Source organism: Suricata suricatta, chromosome 7 (assembly GCF_006229205.1).
Source record: "Suricata suricatta isolate VVHF042 chromosome 7, meerkat_22Aug2017_6uvM2_HiC, whole genome shotgun sequence".
In the NCBI taxonomy this organism is placed as follows: domain Eukaryota; kingdom Metazoa; phylum Chordata; class Mammalia; order Carnivora; family Herpestidae; genus Suricata; species Suricata suricatta.
In genome coordinates, this window is record NC_043706.1 from 28,021,934 (window position 1) to 28,044,351 (window position 22,418).

The 22,418-nt window shown below is 39.7% G+C and overlaps 1 protein-coding gene across 4 annotated transcripts in view; it reads right to left on the reverse strand.

Moving 5' to 3' along the window:
- Positions 1-22,418, reverse strand: part of DUSP22 (dual specificity phosphatase 22) — a 60,232-nt gene that overhangs the window by 21,650 nt on the left and 16,164 nt on the right. For all 4 annotated transcript variants that reach the window (XM_029944926.1, XM_029944925.1, XM_029944928.1 and 1 more), the window contains one exon: positions 18,057-18,139. In XM_029944926.1, coding sequence (XP_029800786.1) covers positions 18,057-18,139 — 83 coding nt within the window. The remainder of the gene's footprint in view (positions 1-18,056; positions 18,140-22,418) is intronic.

Consider the following 22,418-nt stretch of genomic DNA (forward strand, 5'->3'; position numbering starts at 1 on the left):
CAGATGTACATGGTAGGTGTAACAACCTTATTCTCCTTTATAAAGCCACCTCCTTCACAGAGTGTCTTACTCCAGAGAAAGCACAGGAAGATTTTCATCTAGTTTGTGTACATGGATGCCAAACCCAGTAACTGGCATAGGCATTTTGAATATTATTTCTTCTCAATTTTAGAATTTTCACATAGCCAATAACATTTTTAAAGGCAAAAAGGATAATACAAAATTATATCCACAGAAAGATTACATATGTTAAAACTTACATATGTCTCTGGACTAGGAATGGAAGTTGACATAAAAAAACAAGAACAGATAAGGTCCAGGGGGTGAGATTCTTGGCCATCTCTCCTTTTGTTTGTACCATAGCCAAAATCTCATAGGAATTACTGTAGAAAATCACCACAGAAAATAAATACAACCCCTTCATTGTGCTATATAATAAATATTTGAGTCTAGATTCTAAACTGAAGATACATTTTCTTCAGGCACCCAATTGCCACTGATTCTTCCTGCACCAGCTAAATTTAGGAAACACTACTACAAATAACAACTTCCAAGAACTCTGTGGTACTTGATGGGGTGGGGAGGGGTGGGAAGGTCAGAGTGGAGAAACAAGATTTAGCCCTTGGTTTGATTTTGTGAGAAAAAATGCAAATGAGAAACCTCCAACACCTGTTGGCTTCTTTCAGGTTAGTCAAAAAATGACATACATCTGACTTTTCAGATCAACCGATGAGGACCCAAATGCTTATTTTTGCTCAAGCTATTTCAATGAAGGCTAAAGTGGGCATAGCACATCACACATAGTGAGCCAACATGGGTGGGTTATGGGAAGGTAGTGAGGGAGATTCATGCCAGATCTAACCCCCCACTGAAAGCCCTCTTCTGTGATTTTAGTTGTGTCTGAGCACTGCTGATGTACCCAGTATGACTCATGAAAACAGGGCCAGTTTTAGCAATCTCTCCAAACCAAGTAATTCTGCAGTGTGACTTAATGAATGTTAAAGATAAATGACTATATCCAAAAAATTATCATGACTGAAAATGGGTGGTTAGAAATCAGGAGAAATCAGCAGTACATATTTTAGGAGCATTCTTTAAATACCACTTGTAAAAGATACAAAGATAAATTTTTATCCAGTCATAGACCTCAGCTGCTAAAACACATTCAGTGGTTCCTTACTATCTGCAAAGTAAAAAAGATCCTCTTCAAAATCCTTCAGTACTTCTCTACAACTTACCTCCTAAGCTCACCTCCCCCAGCTCACCAAACTCCAGGTACCTGGGGTGCTTGAGAGTCTCTCCAAATGTTCTGTACTTTCCTGCCCACTTCTCCCCAGGGTTCCTTCTTACCCCCAGTATTTTTTTTTTATATCTGGAATACCCTTCTTTTTCAGGACTCCTCCCAGGGGTACTTCCATAGTGGAACCTCCCCTGATGTAACTCACCAGCTACATGCTCAGAGCCTTTCCTGACAGCATCTCCCTCCACCTCAGGCTGACTCCACCTACCTGTTCCAAATGCCCCAACAACACACAACATGGCTGGCACACAGGCATCAAGACCACAGCACAGAGGACCATAACTGTCTTATGAAGGTCTCTCCCAAATTCTTTAAATGCCTAAATCCTATCATAGTCATTTTTTCTTTCAGTATCCCAGTACCCCTCTCTTCAAAGATCATCAATAAATGGTTGCTAAGTGAAGGAAGAAATGCAAGGAAAAGAAGATTCATTTTTAATATTTTAATTCTAAAATAAGTCAGTCAGAGAAAGACAGATATCTTATGTTTTCACTCATATGTGGATCTTGAGAAACTTAACAGAAGACCATGGGGGAAGGGAAGGGGAAAAATCCGTTACAAACAGAGAGGGAGGGAGACAAACCATAAGAGATTCTTAAATACAGAGAACAAACAGAGTTGATGGGTGTTGGGGGACAGGGCAAACTGGGTGATGGGCATTGAGGAAGGCACTTGTTGGGATAAGCACTGGGTGTTGTATGTAAGCCAATTTGACAATAAATTATATTTAAAAATTATTACAATGGCCCATACATGTCCTTGAGCCCTGCCCTAGGCTGGCCAGAGGCACTTGTAGTTGGCTCCAAGGTCATGGCCCAGTGCCGATGGGCCAGGCGCAAGTGGTCTTTAAGGTCTAGGTCTCCATCTTTAGTTTACTACATGCTCTAAATGGTCTCAGCATAATGTTGTGACCAGTCTCATAACAATGGGAAATAATGACTAAGGTGAGGGCAGGCAAAATGCTCAGATATTTTCAGGACTGCATTAAATTGGGGACTAAATGGCCCAAGGCTTTAGACCCAACACAGGCTCCTGAAAGATGCTGGCAGGATTTGCAAACAGGCCCCTGTTTCTTGGGACACAGTCATGTCTATTCATCTATACATTGTCAATGGCTCCTTTCATGCTACAGGAGACAGCACCATACTGTCACAGGAAACTTAGGGCCCATGGAGCTCAAAACATTTACTATCTGGCCCTTGATATAAATATGTGCCGAGCTCTAATCTAGACAGTGACATTTCATAGTCATTTTGATAGCTTCAAGTTCATTTTGCACGTCAAATTTTTCTTCTATATTTAAAAGATATCTGATACAGACTAGCACCTTTTTAAAAAAATGTTTATTTAATTTTGAGAGGGGGTCAGCAAATGTGGCAGGGGCAGAGAGAGGGGGACAGAGGATCCAAAGCAGGCTTACATGGACAGTGGAGAGCCAAAGGCAGGCTTGAATTCATGAACTGCAAGATCATGACCTGAGCTGAAGTTGGATGCTTAACCAACCGAGACACTCAGGCTGTCCTGCGACAGTACAGCACCTTCTTAGAATTGCAATATTCTTTTTTTTTTACGTTTTTTTTTTAAATTTATTTTTGAGAGAGAGAGAGACAGTACAAGCAGGGGAGGGTCAGAGAAAGAGAGAGGTACAGAATCTGAAGCAGGCTCCAGGCTCTGAGCTGTCAGCACAGAGCCCAATGTGCGGCTCAAACCCACAAACCGTGAAATTATGATCTGAACCGAAGTCAGATGCTCAACCAACCTAGCCACCCAGGTGCCCATAAAATTGCAAAATTCTAAATCATTAGTTGTGCTCAATTCCATTTCTCTGCAAAAGAGAGGGACAGAGGAATTTTTCTCTAACATAGGACACTTTTAACAAAGAAATTAGATGTAATATGTGAAACACACTAAGTGCTGCTGGTAGGTACTCGATAATTGGAAAAGGCAAGTTTGTTGTCAGTCATCTCTATCTTTTTTTTTTTAAATAGTTTATTGTCAAATTGGTTTCCATATAACACCCAGGGTTCTTCCCCACAAGTGCCCTCCTACATGACCACCACCTCCCTTTCCCCTCCCCCTTCCCCTTCAACCCTTGGTTCATTTTCAGTATTCTATAGTCTCTCAGGTTTTCCGTCCCTCTCTCTCCCCAACTCTCTTTCCCCCTTCCCCTCCTCATGGTCCTCCATTAGGTTTCTCCTGTTCTCCTGTTAGACCTATGAGTGCAAACATATGGTATCTGTCCTCCGCCTGACTTATTGTGTTTAGCATGATACCCTCGAAGTCCATCCACTTTGCTACAAATGGACAGATTTCATTCTTTCTCATTGTCATATAGTACTCCAGTCATCTCTATCTTGATGGCAGCCCCAGGTTACCAGCAAATTCAGTGTCACACAGACCAGGCTGCAGAATGGTGTCAGCAGACAACTCACAAGAACCAGTGGGAAGAGCCATGCTTACTCTCGTTTGTCTGCTAGGCCTGGATGAGCACACCTGCCTGAGTCATCCTTACTTTTTCAGCAAGAAGGTGACTGTTTCCCTTCTTAAATACATCTCTCTACTCAGGGAGGAACATAGCATTGTTTCAAATATTATTTGTGTTCTCTTTTGCAGATTACTCAGCAAATGAGTTCTCAGAGTCTCTCACTTATGATAGAATAATAAATTCACTAAAGGGTTGAGTTACTGACTTTGTAGATTGCCACTTGTCTTCAGTCTTGGACACAATCTGCAGCTTTGAAAAAGCTAAGGAGCTTTTTCTAAAGAGCACTCATAATTTCTTGGGCCTAACACCACCTCCCCTATGTGGGATCAGACCTCAAAGTGGTTTTAGAATGAAAACAAGCACATTTCATTCTTGAAACAAAACTGACCCTGAGAGGAGGCTGGTCATACATGGGTAGGGCTAATGTTTATGACATGTAAAGGCTACAGGTGGTTATAGGCCAATGCATGAGCCACACAAGAAGGGCCATGGAGCTCAGAGCAGTGAGAAAGAACTATGGGCTGGAAGGGTAGAGAGGAGTAGGATAAAGAACAGAACCTCTCCCATTTCTCCTGAATATAAGGAAGAGTATCCCTCTACAATGCAGGTAAATGTGGATTAGAAATTGCACTAAATTTCTGTTTCATGGTACATTCATGTACAACAGGTGTGAGGTGTCCTATTACCTAAACATGAGAGGGGGTGCTTTTTTCCTTGCTCTGTTTTAAGGATTGGCTGGTCAATGTTCCATGGCCTTCCTTTGAAAGGGGCAGCATTTTACCAAATATTCCCTCCCCCACTGCTGCCATTGAAAGCAATCTGATGGGCTATTTTTATTTTGACAGCTGCATCCTCTTGCACTAGGCACAGAAGGAAGTCAAGGCCACTTTTGTTAAAGCTTGTATAAGGCTCACAAGGAGAGATCAAGCACTGGCCACTAAGGAGGACAGGTGTCCCTCCCTCACTGGCAGAACCTCAAGATGACTGGTTGGGACTATTCAACCACAATGCCACCACACATGCAGGAGCAACATCAAGAGAGGTTTCCATTAGAAAAGTTGGCTAGCCTTAGTGTAAAGGAATATTTAAAAAACGAGATAGTTAGAAATGTTATTCTTTGTTAGCAATGAAATAATTTTTGTTCTTTTTAAAAGAAGTTTATTTGAGAGAGAGAGCAAGCATGTGTGTGCATGCATACACGAGCAGGGTTGGAGCAGAGAGAGAGAAAAAGAGACATAGGGCTCCATCTCATTACCATGAGATCATGACCAGAGCTGAAATTAAGAGTCAGACACTTAACTAACTGACTGAACCACCCAGGTGCCCTGATAATTTTTGTTCTTTAGGGCATTGTATCAGAGCATTCTATAATGCAGCTTAATCATTTATAGTAGCTTTGAAATTACCTTCTGCTTGGGTAGCTGTGGGGTTGGTCTATTTAACAAGGTTTTCATTAAATACGTAAAGTCAGGGCACCTGGGTGGCTCAGTCGGTTGAGTGTCCAGCTTCAGCTTAGGTCATGATCTCCTGGTTTGTGGGTTTGAGCCCTGCATCAGGCTCTGTGCTGACAGCTAGCTCAGAGCCTGGAGCCTGTCTTCAGATTCTGTGTCTCCCCCTCTCTCTGACCCTCCCCTGCTCAAGCTGTTCTCTCTCTCTCTCTCTCTCTCAAAAAAAAAATAAATAAATAGGTAAAGTCAAGTTGGACCAGTTCTGCCATTTTGAAGCCCCAACTGCTTTAAAGATCCAAACACTCTGAGATGATCTCTAAACTACTTTGCTTAGGAATAGTTTCCATGGCTCAATTTGAGGTCTGGACTCAGCTCTGTTGTCTGGGATGCCTTACCCCATGATCACACAATATCAGAAATCTGTCTCTTTGAAGCCATTTAAAGGATAAAAGGATAGCCTGGTGTCAGCTTTCCCACATGTCCTCTCCATTCTCTGGCAGCTGGCTACGGTTCTCACCAAAGGAATCTTATGGATCATTTCCCTTTAGTTAGGGAAAAACCTGAGAAGCAAATAAGCATGTCCATATTGGCCCTCAAGAGAAGGAGGCTCTAATTCAGATTTTAGATGCATCTACTTCTTCTCCCTCACCAGTGCTATAAGCAGGTATGGCTTGACTAGCTCAAACTTTCACCATGTATTTCATTTGCTTTCCCATTAGGAAAGGAGATAAGAGCTAGTTGAAGATCCTTCTCAGTAATGAATGTTGAAACTCAACATCTGTACTAGTTGTGGTGATAACTGAAAGGAGAAATAATTTCTCAATTCAAACCCAAGGTTTGACACAATTCTCTGCCCCAGTATACACATAAAGGTCTGTAAAACATCTCAGGAGTCAGACCACAGAGAGGGGAAAACATTTCAAAGAGTAGTACGGGCATGACCTGTTCACTTAAGCCTGCAGTGAGATGATGACACTTAGCTAGGTGCCATTGCTTTACTCTTGGGCTTTTAAAGTAAGTTTGGATCACTTCCCTTGCAGCTGTGGCTGGCACAAAGTCCACCTGTAGTGCCTACCAGCAATGAATTACTAGGAGCACCTAAAAATGGCAAATTTGCTTAAACCAGTCTTCAGTAAATCAGACTACATTTAAATATTCTTTATCTGATGGCTAAAAACAATAGTGCCTAAAGAGCATTATACCCTGCTTTGGGTCTTAATCTAACCAACCAACCAACCAATATAACCTTTAACTTCTCATTCCAACTTCTGACTGTAGACTCAAAGGCCCTTCACCCAAGGAGTCTGCAACTCCAATTCTCTTGGGCTTAGACATCCTCTGCCATTACCATCACAATGCTGAAGGTTTCCTGAAGGTTTGACAGCCACATGCTCTGCTCTCCTAATCTGAAACCAGTAACATATTTCCTTCTGAGGATACTTACTTTGGTTGTTTCTTCCAAACTAAGCTGTTCTTCCCTTTTAAACTCCTTAGCAAAATTGGCCACCTATTAAAGCTTTCCAGATTTTTCTCCTATGTCACTTATTCTCCCACCTTCTAGTGCTTATAGCATGTAGCACAGCCATGCACAGGAGTTTCTTGTTAAGGGTTGATGGCCAAAGAACTGCAGAACTGCATTATATCCACACCAGAGCTCCTTTCTCTCAGCCCTCTGTACCCTGGGGTGCCCCTAAAGAGAACACCAAGAACTATACTCGAAAGAGTTGAGACTAACTAGCACCCATCAAGTGGTGTGAATTTAGGAATAATAATCAAGACGTATCCACCTCACCTGACATGTGGTGACTGATGGGAGTATATGTTTATATGCTTTCAATGTTATTAACACCATATAAAAGTCAGATGCTTCCATGCTCCCAGGATTCTGTTCATTCTCCAGCCTCCTGCTCATGCTGTTGAAGTATTTTCTTGCATGGTTTTATTCAATCCCAATGGCTTAGCTATAAGTCTATAATGATGATACTGAAACCTTCATCTCCATCCTGGGTCTCTCTCTTGAGCCCTGGACATGTATTTCTATTCATGTGGGAATATCACATGAGCATCTCATCCAGAACTTATCTTGCTGCTGCTTCTTCAATTCAAGCTCTGCCTCCCCAAATGCTCACGTACATCCATTGGTGGCCCATCTCTCCTTCTAGCCCAACATGCTGTGGCCTCAGACATCCCTAACTTCTCCCCTGCTTCACTCTCCACATCTAATTATAAACAATTCTTATTTATTCCACTTGATTAACGACTTTCTATATTTTGAAGCTGTTTTATGAAGCACCCATAAGTTTATAGCTGCTAAAATTTCTTGACAGATTGTTCCTTTTTTCATTTATATAGTTCCTTCTAATAAATTTTATTCTTTTCCTTTCAATTCTATTTTGTCTGATAAAAATATTGCTATGCCACATTTCTTTTGGTTCATTTATGCTGAAAAATCTTTTCTCATCCTTTGATTTTTAATCTTGCTGTGTTACATTGTGGAAATGACTCTTCCACTTCTACAGAAAAACTTCCACCCTCAGCATCCCAGCTAAAACCATCATCATTTCTGACCAGGATTACTGTAAGAGCATTCTAAAGTTTCCTTGATATCCATCATCCTAATTCATCCCATTCCCTAGTCAATACCCTGGAAAAGGACCTGAATGTGTCACCTGACTTGGTTCATAAATCTTGGCTGATTTATGATTGCTTCACAGACAAAGCTCAGACTCCTCAACTTGACAAATAAAAACTTCCCAATATGGTCTGAGCCTGCCTCTGCAGCCTGGCCACTCTGCTCTGATGAGCCTTTCACAAGTCACAGAACATGCCTTGCCTTTGCATGTCTGGTGCCTCTGCATGCCTAGAGGAATCCCACTCTCCCACTCCAACTGTCTGTGTTCACCTAACAAACTTTTGTTATCTCTTGAGACCACACCAAGGTGTCAAATCCTTGGCAAAGCATGGTTGACCTGGCTGGGTTAGCCATTTTCTCAAGTGCCCCAGAGACCCTCACCTCTCTTATATATTCACAACTTTGCACTGTTAAAAGGATTTCTGTGACTGTCTCTTCTTAATGCTGGGTCCCATCTTACTTCTCTTTGTATGTTATCCTCAATCCTTGCTACAAGGTAAGTAAACATCTGCTAAATCTAAATTAATCTAATTTAGCCAAAAAGAGAACTGAGTATGGCCCCACCCTTACCCCACCATGCTGACCACCTTCTCCACTCTACAATCAGCCAATCTCCACACATCTCTTATGGCTCCAGGGCTTATTTCCCCCTCCCTGACCAGTCCGGAAGGGCTGCTCCTAGTCAGACATAATCCCCACTGAACCAAACCAAACTGGTTCTACAAGGTTGCCTCAACACGTCTCTTTATAAAGTTTTCCCCAAACTCTCTAACCTATGAGGCTGAAGATCTTGCATAAATAGACAAAGCTTCTACCATGTGCTTCAGCATTTATAGGAAATTTATGTAGTTGTATCAATGCATACTGTGATTCCAGCTGAAGCGCACAGGGGAGACCACAAGTTACATACTTCTCCTTGAGACCTTGGTTTGGAGATATTGACAGATATTGTCACTGGTATATTCCCCATTGAGGAAAAGAAGGGATGCAAACAAGACAATCCCACTTTAGAAACACTCAGCACACAGTGTTCTCAGGACTTGATCACATAGGAGTTAGGGAAATGACAAGAAAGGGCACTCAGCAGGAAATACCAAAAAAAAAAAAAAAACTCTGGGACTTGATTTAGAGAAAAGTTTAGGAAGAGTGTTTTGTAAAAGTCTTCAGTCACATAGAGAGGCTGGTCAGTAAGTATGAGAACTAAAGAGAAGGTCCACATCTGAAATGCAGGGTGCTGTAGAAAGCCAGAGAAAAGAAAGGTTAACATAGATCTCTTTCATTTAGAGACAAAAAAAGCACTGTTTCCTCTCTAGAATCAATAAAATACTAGACTTCAAGCCCCTTTTAGTCCATTCATGCTGGAATTCTAGTTTTATAACTCCATTTGCAAGTGAGCTTGTTACAGAAGGGTCAGCAGCCAGATGGAACTTTCTTACGCACTTGACTGCCCACACACACAGAACTCAGATACAGCCTGATTCAAAAAAGGGCGATTACTAGACAGTTTTCGATACCTACCATAATCATTTCTATTTGAGTCATTTCTATTTAAGTCTGGGGTTGGCTTCAAACAAATTTACCTCAACACATGAAAGCTGCTGCAAGCCTTTGGTATGGTAGGTGCCACTGATACTTGGGTGGCATCAAAGACTTTCCTAGAGAGGTGAAAACAATGGGGGTTCATGGAAACAATTGTCAATCTGAAAACCATGGTCAAAAAATGATTTGTTTTCAAAGGCTCCGGACCTCATTAACAATTTGATAGTGTGAAGCTTTTGCAATGCCAATAAACTAACTAAAATCACCCACATTGGATACAATAGGAAATCTCACCCAATGCTTCAAGCTCCACTAGGGGATCTGTGAATCTTAAGAAAGGACATACATTCATTTAACCGAAACAATCAAATAGAAGTTAACTGATACTGAAAAGAAAATCTAAACAGTTGAAAAGTTTTTTGGGGGGCAACCTTCTCCCTTTGAGGATTAAGATGACTGACATGAATGGTTTATATCCCCTGATCATGGACAACAAGAATGTAGTGTGTCTGATGTCCAAAATGCACACATGAATCCATAGAGAATACTGTTACCACAGAACCCATTCTGGCCAAGCCTGAATATCCAAATGCAATCTACTTGTCACTACTACAGACACCAGGAGTATGGCCACTGACATGCCTACCTCCCTTCCCTATCTTTCTTCATTCAAAGAGAAAGTATGAAAAGACTCTTATTGTGGAAAAAAAAAAAACTAGACACAAAAGTGAAATTCATCCTTCCTACCCTCTTCTCCCATCCTACTCCACTTACCATTCTGAAGAATCTATCATGGTCCTTCTAAACGCTTACCTGTGCATTTATATGCATATAAATATACACACAGAAATATATAATTGATATTTAGTTTTATATAAATGGGATTATATTGTGGATATTATTCTACAACTTGCTTCTTTTGCTTAACAATTAACCTTTTCCTGTGCATACATATAAACCTTCCTTTTCTTTTTGAATTGCTGCAGAGTATTTCTTAATGTGGATATATCATAATTGACCACTACCCTTCTACTGAATGTGTGAGTTAGCTCCAATTTTTTGCCATTACAAATAGAGCTGCAGTGAACACCATTGCCCATACTTCTGTGGGTACAAGATAAAATGTGTGGCTTTCATCAATTACCTATCCTCGTAGGGGAAATACGCCAGGGGAAATGTGACCTATAGCTCCTGTGACTTGAAGCTCATGGGCAGGGTGGGCCCTTCAGTCCTGAGAGCTGAGGACTGACATGGGTACCAGGTAGAAAGGCAGAGCTGGGGGAGGCACCCTGTAAGTCTGCTTATGTGGCTGCCAAAGGAAGGCCACAGGCAAAAAGGATCTTTCTCATGAGCCAGAACACAAGTCCCTGTGCTTGAATGTTCTCTCAGTTTTTCATGATCTGCTGTAAGTCCTTGAAGTCTGAGACAATGCCTCAACCAACTCTGCCTGTACTTCAAGCATACTGCCTTGGCTATAGCAAATCTTCTAATGACCATTCACTGTCTGTCTTAAGATGTACTTTCCTCCCTGTAGGACAAAGCTTCAAGTGCAAACCAGAGATGGCTGAAGGATCTGTAAGAGATCAATCAGAATATCACAGAAGTATCACAGGGAATTCTTGGTTATAATAACTTAGCAAAAGAGAATTCTGAACTAGAGTCTGGAAGAGCTCGATAAAATAGTACATCTACTTTTGGTATCACTTATTGACAAGTGAGGAACACAACAAACAAACCACATAAATAAGGCTGCAATGCATTAACCAGATCCTCTGGCTTCACTTATCACTCATGATTAATAAATCATTCTTGGCACAGCTCTTCTTTCACACCTCTCAATGAAGTACAAATGATCAAAGACATGATTTCCCACTTTGGAATGGAGTTGAAAATGCATGTGGCTTTCAGTTCATCAGTAAGTGTCTGCAAATGTACCCCCATGTAGCAGGCCCAAGTTAAGTGCTGGAGAGACCAAAGAAATCCCAAAGTAATACCTGCCGTCAGTGGGCCTGAGGCTACCTGGGCAGCCTGGAGTAAAGGCAGTAAAGAGTAAGATATCAAACAGAGATTAAATAGCCATTTGATAGACTATGGAGGCTGTCACAGAATGTATACAATTCACAACCCAGCTAAGAGTAAAAACTACAAATATTATAGAAAAGAGGGAAGAAGTCCTGAGGTTGGAGGACACTGGGAGTGTCCTTCTCAGAAGAAGAGCTAGCCCTGAGCTGTGAAACAGGGTAGGGCTTGAGCAGTCAAGAGGGTAGAAGAAAGAAGAGCATATAGAAGCACAGTTTCTTAAACCTTAAATGCCACTTAAGACCTGGTTTCTGGTTTGATTTACACTTGGGAAACCAACTAAACTTTTGAGGTAGTGAAATGAGGTAGGTCACCAGACAGACATGTAGCAGACAACCAAGGTACATCAAGGAGCCCCTCAGTCTGCCACCACCTGTCCAAGTAGACTGAATATCTCACTTTGGTGAGAGTGTCCTCAAAATAAGTGGGCAATGAAGACAGAAGTACAAACATATAGATAAAAATAAGTATCAGAACCAGAAGATGTGACCAACTAAACTAAAAATCTAACAAAATGACATTGTGAGCCTGGGTACCTCAAAAAATGTCTTTAGTGCTAAAGGAAATATAAAATAGAACCACCAGGAATAAATGTCTTCTATGAAAACATTTTATTCTTTGGGAAAAAAACTTAAGTGGTTCAAAATATAAAAGCCAAAACTTACAATGGAAAGAACACATATCCATGCTGAACTCAAGCTCAAAAAACCTACCTGATATACATAAAATACCCTGGTTTGAATATATGCATATAAACTACTGTTTTTCTTCTAGTTAACCCTAAAATATAAATCATTTAAAAATTAAAATTATTTTGAGGATTAGTTCAGTGAAGCAATGAGAATACTTTTTAAAGCATTTTTGTTAATAGCAAAAAATAGTTTTGTTTCCTGCAGGTGTCTGGTTAAATACACAGAATGAAAAATGAAACAACCTCTGAAATTTTTACATTAGAAAGATAGAGTTCTGTTTCTTTTTTCAGGGGAAGGGAGAAATCTTTCATTGCTCAATATTGCTTCCTTAGCACCTACAAACAATATAGGGTTCCTGATATGAAAAAGCACCAACTTGGTGACAGGAGTTTGTTTTCACCACACCTCAAATCTGGAGCAATCAGTAGACACTGAAGACACAGCTCACTGATAAGGAAAAGCAATCAACTCTCTAACCAAGTCTTAAACATAGAAACAGACAAAGGGGCTTACCCCCCTTAAATATTTAAACTACTGGTCTGGACTTAATTTCTTTGAAATTAATGAATATGGCCATTTGTAGCAAAGTAGATGGACCTCGAGGGTGTCATGCCAAGTGAAATAAGTCAGGCAGAGAAGGACAGATATCATATGTTTGCACTCATAGGTCTAACAGGAGAAACCTAACAGAGGACCATAGGGAGAGGACAGGGGAAAGAGAGTTGGGGAGAGAGAGGGACACAAATCATGAGAGACTATTGAATACTGAAAACGAACTGAGGGCTGAAGTGGGAGGGGAAGTGGGGCAGGGGGTGATGGCCATGGAGGGAGGCACTTGTGGGGAGAAGCACTGGGTGTTATATGGAAACCAATTTGACAAACTATTATAAATTTAAAAAATAAAATAAAAAGAAATTAATGAATATGGCAATGATTTTTTCCCTCTGGAGCTGCCACTTGTTAGCAGGTTATATGAGCAAGTCACCAGGTCCAATTATGCTATGAAGGAACCAGGACAATGCCATCTGTCTTTCTGGGCTCTCAGACTTTTGGGAGGATTGAAAGAGATTGTTGTGACTATCATGGAATCAGAGCTCTACCAGAGGTCATGTCTTCGGACTACCAGCTTCCTCCTGGCTGGAATGAAACTGACCAGATTTTTCAAATTCCCACCATCTCCAAAAACCTAGGCAAGTGCCTGGTCACTGTAAATGTCTCCAGATTCCTGTGGCATACGCAGAACCTTGTTCTCTGATCTTCCATGGCCTCTGTTTCTACTTGATTCCTAGCACTGAGGGCCTACCCTGAGCCAGAGCTCTTCCTCCACTGGACTTAATTATTATTGGTATTTATAAAATATCCATAATATATATCTTGTTTACACTCTAAGGGCTTCATTGGGGAAAATATTGGGATTAATTCCTTCTGTTATCTCCAGCATCTGTCCCAGGGCCTGGCATATACCAGGAGTTCAATCAATTAATCAATCAATCACTCCCTGCCTTCAAAAGGAACTGTCTAGAAAAGAGACTCAACAGTGTGAGGACAGCATTCATAGAAAATAAAACAAAAAAATATTGCTAATTAAAAGTAACAAAGAATAAAACTCTGTGCTGGTGATAGTATGGGAAAACAGGAACTTCCATACATTGCCAATAAGGGCAAAGTGGTATAACCCTTTCCAAAGCTGATGTGGCAATACTTACTAATACTGCTTGCAGATTAAGAAGCATCAGTTCTGCAAGGAGAGGACCAAGGCAGTAAGGCTCTCTGAGAAAATCTCTGGCTTGGGAAAGAAGATCCAGGTTCCTATTAAACTATATAGACCAATTATGGGATTGTGGGCAAGTCCCTTGATGTCACTGAACTTCAGCTTCTTCGTCTACACAATAATAGAATCGAGGTAAGTTATCTCCAGGACCCTGTTCAGCTGGGATTCCTATGTCAAACACACAGCAGTAGGCAGAGAAATGTAGTCAGAGCTCTTTAGAACCATAGATGTTAGTTTAGGGCTGACTCAAGTGAATATATAGGCCCCCAAATTTCCACTGTTTTTAAGAATCATCATCCTAGAAAACCTACTCCTCAGATACTCTTCTGGAGAAACAGGAATTGGGGTCTTGGACCTTTTTCTCTTGGCTGACCACCTTGCCTCTTGGTTCAAAAGATAAACAAATTTGTCTTATCCACCGAAGAAGCACCAAAGACCACCTGGCTTTACTAGACGACCAGAGGTGAGGTGAGGCCCAGCTACTCCACCCTGAGAACAGCACCTTTTATTCTTTCATTTCTTTTCTGCCTATAGGGTTGCTAGAAAGAATGCAAAACCCTGCTAACACTGTGTTAGAAAGCCCTTCTAAAAAGTACCTAAATAATAGAGAATCACATCGAATTTAACTGAAATCAACCAAGTCAAAAGTTCCTTAAAAGTCCTTCTTAAAGTAAAATCAATAAATGTATAACTAAAGATGTCTTTGGCGTATTCATGAGGCTTTTAATGGCAAAATCACCAGAATGGTCATTGGTCAGGTGTTTGAACAGGTTATAAATCATTATGACCACAGAGGATGTAACAGGCACAAAAACTATGCCATCTTCCACCCTACCAATATTAGGTTCTCACAACAATCTATATTAAGGCCCCATTTGGTAATAAGTGTGGATTTGGCATGCTTTCCTTGATCACAGTCACCTTAGCTTACTAGTTGTGTAAGCATGCCTCTGAACAAGTGCTCACCAGCAGGCTCACCCTATACTCTAATGGTCAGCAGACCCCTTTCCTGAGTCCTCCTTAATCTAAATTTTGATTACTCAGCAGAATATAGTGCTATGGGACGTTATTAGATAGTGTGTTACATAAGCAGGCACACACACAAACTTGTTCCCTGTGTAGAAAGATTGATAAGTGTGTGCCTTCATTGTAGAACTTGAGAGCTTTTAATAAATGTATGGATCTTCCAGAGGAACCTATGGTGCGCTAAATTCCCTAATCTTCTTTAATTTTTGCGAAGTATCACATCCCAGATCTATTGTTCAACAATCTACCCTTTTAGAATCTTCACAAAGTCCTTGATCTATGACCTCTGTTCTAGAAACCATATTGCACAATATGACTACCCTTTTTCACCTAGCTTCCATTACAATAAGAGCATACCTAAAGATTGTAAAAGCTTTTGACACTTGATGCTAAGCACACATTGCTTTTAAACCCATTCAAATATTTGTTGGAAATGAACCAAGAAGTATTTACAGTGTAATAGCTACATGGCAGCATGGCTTGGAAACTCCTGCATGGAAGTAGTAGCACTGAAACCCTTCAATTTTTGACAATAACAACCTTGCCACTCCCAGACCAGCCCTGACTAGTGCTTCCCAGAGTAAGTTAAGGGCCGTTCAATAAACATGCATGGCTTTTAAGATTTCAGATCACGAAGAAAGTCCCAGCTTTCTCCTCTCCTATACCTTAGCCCTTCACCTTATATTAGGGCCCCTTACCAGTTTGGGTTCAGCTTACTGAACCTGCCCCCAATTCTTTTACCAACTCCAAACAATTTCCCTGATTCATCTCAGGCTGGGTAAGATAGTGACTTCTGGAACTGAATTTAAAATTTAAGACAGAAGTGACCCTTTATGCACCAGGCAGAGGGCTAAACAAAGTTCTGAAATTTTAGGAACCCTTGTGAATCTCCTGTATCCCAGTAACTTAACATGAACAGATGAGTTGAAATAACTTTTGGTGCTTGAGTTTTCCCACCTGTATAATCAGAGAGACTACTGTTTTATTTTTTTATAAGAATGCATTTATTAGTTACTTATGAAGTTAAAACTAAATAAGAGGAGAAACATTAAAGTATGTGATGCTATAAAATGACAGTCTCTTAATGAATATGAAATAACAGGAAAGTAATTATTTTCAACCTGAGGTAAATAATAGCATTCAAAGACCACAATAGGATGTCACTAAATACAAGCCACTTCTGAAGAAAAGGCACAGAATTTCTCTCTCTCTTTTTTTTTTTTTTTTCCCCAAGGCAGTCCTTATAGACTGAGGTAAGGGAATGAAAAAGGAATACTGATGGAAAAACACAGTTTTCCCACAGCTCTGAGGTTTTTACACGAAGAGTGTTTCTTTATATTGGATTATAATCCCACCTGTTTTACTTTGTAGCCCTTTGTTCCCCACATGTAGTGTGGTGGAGACTGGACAAATAAGGACTAGAGCACTTTTATTTCTAACATGTGCAGGTCTTGGCTCTGGACAGAAGTTACAATGTGAACAGACTTAAGAGCCATGTTTATGCATGGCTGTGTGTTCCATTAAATGGAGTATAAAGCAGTGAGGCAGGCCTGGTGGATGAGAGTGGAAAGAACATCCATGCATTTATTAAAATAAAGGAAACCTCAAGCCTCATAATTTAAGAGGAAGTCAATCATGACCAGTTTGCATTTAACTTAATTCTTGGCTATATTTTAAATATAAAACTATTGTTGATGGATGAAGAAACAGAGTAGCTACTTTCAAAGGAACTGTTAATCTCCAAAAAATTATGTGCTGTTGTTACTGTTTTCAATAAAATCATGCTGCAACACAAATTATAGCACCTTAACAAAAAACCAGAGCCGAAACAACAGAAGGAAGTATGAACGCATAGATCTGGAGAAGTGAACAGAGGTTTGTTCACCACCCATAGCTCTCTGGTACTATAATATTTAATAGAATCACTTATTATGCCATATTCTCATGTCTTTTACACTAATTGAAATTGGCAGCTCTAATGGACAAGGAAAATAAATTTAAAACAAATGGTGTATTACCTGTTCTTGCATAGTATGAATTTAAAAGAAAATAGCTTGAACTAGGATTATTTCTTCCCGAACAAGTAACCCCTCCCCTTCCAATACCCCATCCTAAAATAGAAGAACACCTATGCAACACAACCACATATGTATTATTTTCTATAAAAAAAAAAAAGGTAACTTAGGCTCTGTCAAGGTAAAAAACAGAAATAGATTTTACTCCTGGCCAACAGCTCAAACCATCCATTAGGGTAAAATTGAAGATGTGAAGATATTTTTTGGAATTAGTGTACAGGCAGACACACCCTGTTTACTCAAAAACCTAAGTCATAATAATAGCTTCTACACCGATAGTCTCTGTACCAAAAGCCCTGCAAAATCTCCAGTGACAATTTATCTTCCATTGTCTTTTGTCCTTAAATGGAAATGGTAGATAATTGAACTCAAATGGAAAAAAAGAAAATCAGGATATGAGCAGCCTGCATTCTTTTGGATTCTAAAACCAAGGATGATATTGAATGAATGCAAATGGGGGAACCTGGGTGGCTCAGTCGGTTGAGCATCTGACTTCACCTCAGGTCATAATCTGATAGTTCGTGAGTTTGAGCCCCACATTGGGCTCTGTGCTGACAGCTCAGAGTCTGGAGCCTGCTTCAGATTCTATGTTTCCCTCTCTCTCTCTCTCTCTCTCTCTCTCTCTCTCTCTCTCTCTGCCCTTCCCCCGCTCATTCGCACAATCTCTTTCTCAAAAATAAACAAACATTAAAAAAAATTTTTTTAAGAATGCAAATGAGTTTTAAATATCCTTAACATCTAGCAGTAAATGCAGCATCAGCTTCTTCATTGGCATTTACCCAAGAAAGCCAAGCTAGCAATGTAGCAAGAGTATAATCAAATCACTCTTCCACCATGCCACAGATAGGGCATAGACACAAGTATGGGCTGGGAAAAAAATTAATACAGCCACAGGTGCACAAAATAAATAGGAACACATTGAGTCAGAAAGAAGGTGGGTGCCTTCACTACTGTCCTATGCACTCCAAGGAAACACAAATAAAGACAAATACATGTAGCTGTCCCTTACCTCCAACATAGGCCTGGCACTATCATGGACAGACAGAATATGTGTCACCTTGTTCTTGCTCAGTTGCTCTGCATCTCTGGCATCTGTCATAGAAGAAAGAACACAAGCATTTTATTCTTCTCTGCAAATGAATTACTCCTAAAGCTTAGCCAGGAAAAATACAAAATGACCTGCATATTTCTTTCTTGAAACTTCATAATTGGTCATACCCAATCTAGAATAATATTGCTTTAATGTATTTTGCAGATAACTAAATTTATTTCTGATTGGAAGATTTTTTTGATACAAAGTGGTCACCTAAAATGTGAAATATATTTAGATTAATAAATATTGTAATCATGATTGCTACTGTTTAAAGGAAGTGAAACTAAAGTTATTTCAGTTGCCATTTGGTAAATTGTAGACCATTAGGTTAGTCTTTTATGAAATATTAACTTAAAGTTGTTTAATATGTATTAATATTAAAAATTACCTCTTAATGAGTAATAATCTAAGTTAAAATCAAATACAAAAGACCCACTCACTATGTAACATATAGGAACCTGCTAGGGATGACTTTACCTTGATGTTAAAGGCAGGTATGGGTTTAAATGCAGACAAGACTGTGTTTTAGAATCAACAATTCACTTCAGGGCAAAAGTAAAAATGGAACATTTTCTGGAAATCCCGAATAGAATTGTCCATAAATTATCAGTTGGTTATTAAATTATGTGCATATGAAACTAAGGAAACACCAAAATTACATTCTCTTCTAATGCTCCTACCTAATGCTTTGAAGAAAGACTGAATGAATGTCCTCAAGTTAGAACCCTTCTGCTAATCTACAAAACAAGGGTCCAGCAAGATACAGTTCCCCCTATGCCCATGTCCTGACCTGAGACAAGTTTTTTAAATGATATAGGGCAAAATGATAGAAGGTTAAAATAGACTGAAAGTCAAATGTTTATGTTTCTGGAAAGTATTAAAGATATGGGAAAATGCTTAGGATAAAATATTAAGAAGAGTGTAAATGCAGGTACCAAACAATAAATAGAATATGAGTTCAATTTATAAAAGCATAATAAAGACAAACACATATATGAAAAAACTGCTATAAGGAATTAGCTCTAATAGTGATAATCTTGAAAAGATGGAATTACAGTATTTTAATATTTTTTCTTCTTTATAGTTGTTTTTGGCATATTCAACATAACTGGTTCTGAAAGCTTAACATGTCTATGAACTATCTGGGGGGGACTTGTTTGGGACTCCAATTTAGTTTAAGGCAAGGCTGAGGAATCTGCAGTTTTAATAAGTCTTGATGATTATATGTAGAGACTAAAACACTTTCCTAAATATTTTTCACTTTCATCAACACGCACCACTTTAAAGTCAGAAAAAAACATCTTCAAAAGTAATATTAAGGAGCACTTGGGTGGGTCAGTCGGCTAAGCATCAGCTTTGGCTCAGGTCATGATCTCGCAGTTCGTGGGTTTGAGCCTCACGTCAGGCTCTGTACTGACAGCTAGCTCGGAGCCTGGAGCCTGCTTCAGATTCTGTATCTTCCTCTCTCTCTGACCCTCCTCTGCTCGTGCTGACTCTGTCTTTCAAAAATAAATTTAAAAAAAAACATTTAAAAAATACTAAAATGTTGGCTTTAAGATTCTCTTCATTATTCAAACCATCTCCAGCTTCGTATTCAGATGTGCACAGCAGCCATATACAGCATACATATGGGGATTATATTCCAAACACCACTCTATCACAAGTTTTGGCATCAGTGAGTTTGAATTATATAGAAACTAGAATCATTTAGGATCTCACTGGCAGCCAGCTTCCACTTTCTTACCAACACGGAATTTTTCCAATCACTACTAGTATGTATGTTTTAGCCCCGTGGTAGAGGAAGATCCACCTTGAGCTTTGGGTGCTCACAGAAGAGCCCAGACAAGGTGGGGCAACACGGGGTGGGAAGAGGCAGAGCAGCGTGGTAGAATGCTCCAAAGCAGCCTCCTGACACTTTAGAGCAGGATCTTCTGGATTCTGATTCTGCCCAGGATTTGAATTGTAAAGATTTGTTTAAATATACTTTTCCTTTTTTAAAAAATAGCTTTCCTTGAGATAATTCACATACTATAAATTTACCCTTTTAAACTGTATGATTCAATGGTTTTTAGTATATTCAGAGTTTTTGAATCATCACTGAATCACTAGACCTTTTTTTAAAGTTTATTTCTTTATTTTGAGAGAGAGTAAGCAAGAGTAGGGAAGGGGCAAAGAGGGTGAGAGAGAATCCCAAGCAGGCTCCTCACTCTCAATGCAGAACCCGATGCAGGGCTCGAACTCATAAATTGCAAGATCATGACCTGAGCCAAAATCAAGAGTCAGACACTTAACCAACTGAACTACCCAGGTGCCTCTGCAATCTAACTTTAAAACATTTTCATTGCCTCGTAAATATACTTTTATAACATAGATTAAAATAAACAAAAAATGTGGTTTGGTAATAAAAGTACGCCTTTTTGAATACAGAGAACCACTTGACATCACAAATGAGACAACAGATTGTTGAGCTCTAAAGAAAAGAGAAGCAACTCTTAGACAATAATGTTCCTTTTGTTCTGTGCTCCTTTCTGTTTTATTATAGTGTTATCTGTAATGATACACCACTCTGGGATTACCTTATTCTATAAGCACAAGCTCTAACTATTTGAGAGTATATAAAATGCCTAATCAATACTTTTGGAAGATGACACTGGATCTCTTATTCTTTAGCACTACAAATTATTAACGGTTCTGGATGACTATTTACAACTACAGGCACCGTGGCAACAAACGGTGAATACAGCTATAAAGCACAACCATGGGGTTGTCAGCCCACTCATATGTATGTGAAGTTTCATACCTCACCTCTCCTTGGGCACAAAATTGAAGGACTGGAACTTAGTCCTTTGCTGTACAGAGTCTGCCAAGCAGCAGCATGGCACCACATGGGAGCCTGCTGAAAATGCAGACTCTCGGGCCTACTACCTAACTACATGATCAGAACATGGATCTGAATAAGAACCCCAGAAGACTGTGTGCCCTGTATATATGGAGCTCTGCAGGGCCACCAGGGAGTGAGCTATGACTTGGTGCCAATGATATCCCTTCCCCATGTAGCATTTTAATACCATTTCTAACCCAGAAAACAACTCACAGCCACTTGCAATCACAAATGCAACATTATTAATGCAACAGTATTAATAATGCCAACGGGGTGATTACAAGTTAGAATTCACATGGAAAAATCTAGAAGAATACACACTGACCATGGGACGTAGAGTTTTGAGAAATTTTCACTCTAACATATTTCCATCACATTTGGATTTTTAAAGTTTTTAATTTATTTTGACTGATGAGCCTACATTACTTTTATAATCAGAAAAACTTAAAAAAAACACTATTCACAAAATTCAACATAAATTACATTAATAAGTAAAACAAATAGTCAACCCTTCATTGGTAAAACATCCATGTTCTTCTCCTCTCTCTGCCAACATCTCCCTTGACCCCTGGACTCTTGCCCACTCTTGCTACCTGCCTCTATTAACCACCTCCTGAGGCTTCATGTGGCCTTCAGAAGAAGCAAATGTCATTTTTACATAGAGAAAGCACTGGAATAGAAACACCTGCCTGATCTTTCTCCTTTGCTGTTGCACATTCCCTCAGCAGAAGACCCCATCTATCACCGGTAAGACCTTGCTAAGGGAACAAGGGGATTTTTGGAAGATGCTGTCTTCAAAAGGCAAACTGGCAGCCACATGCTTCCTTAGGAAGGGGAATTCGTGCTCTAGATCTTATTTTGATACAGAAGATGAACAGGGGTAACCAGTCCTAAGATGTGAAAAATGCCAGAGTGGCCATGGGAAATAAGCTAGTCCATCAAAGTCAAGCAGAATTGCCTCTAATTGCCTTTGATTTTATTTAAAAATTAACAAAAATACATTGGAAGAATCATTAGAAAATAACATCATCATCGCAACACTCTAGAAAAACAGGTATTTGGCAAGAAAGAACTTCTTTGGTAAAGCCTTTTCAATACTCAGCGTACCTGCTACACTGATTTGTGGACTCAAAGGCATGGCCATGCAGGATGAGTGAGGGAAGAGGAGAATGAAGGTCTCTGTTTTAAAAGGGCCCAATTCTGTCTGCTTTGACCCTGATCCCCAAACCATGTTCTGAACCATTTCCCAAACAACGTTTGCCTTCCAAGTTGAGAATCCGCTAAGTGGTGGGTAAGTGATTCTGATCTGTTTTGCAGTTCTACTTCTCACTGTGAAATTTAATGAATTCTAGAGTTATAAATTATTGTATGTCACAATAACTTCTAGAGTTATAAAT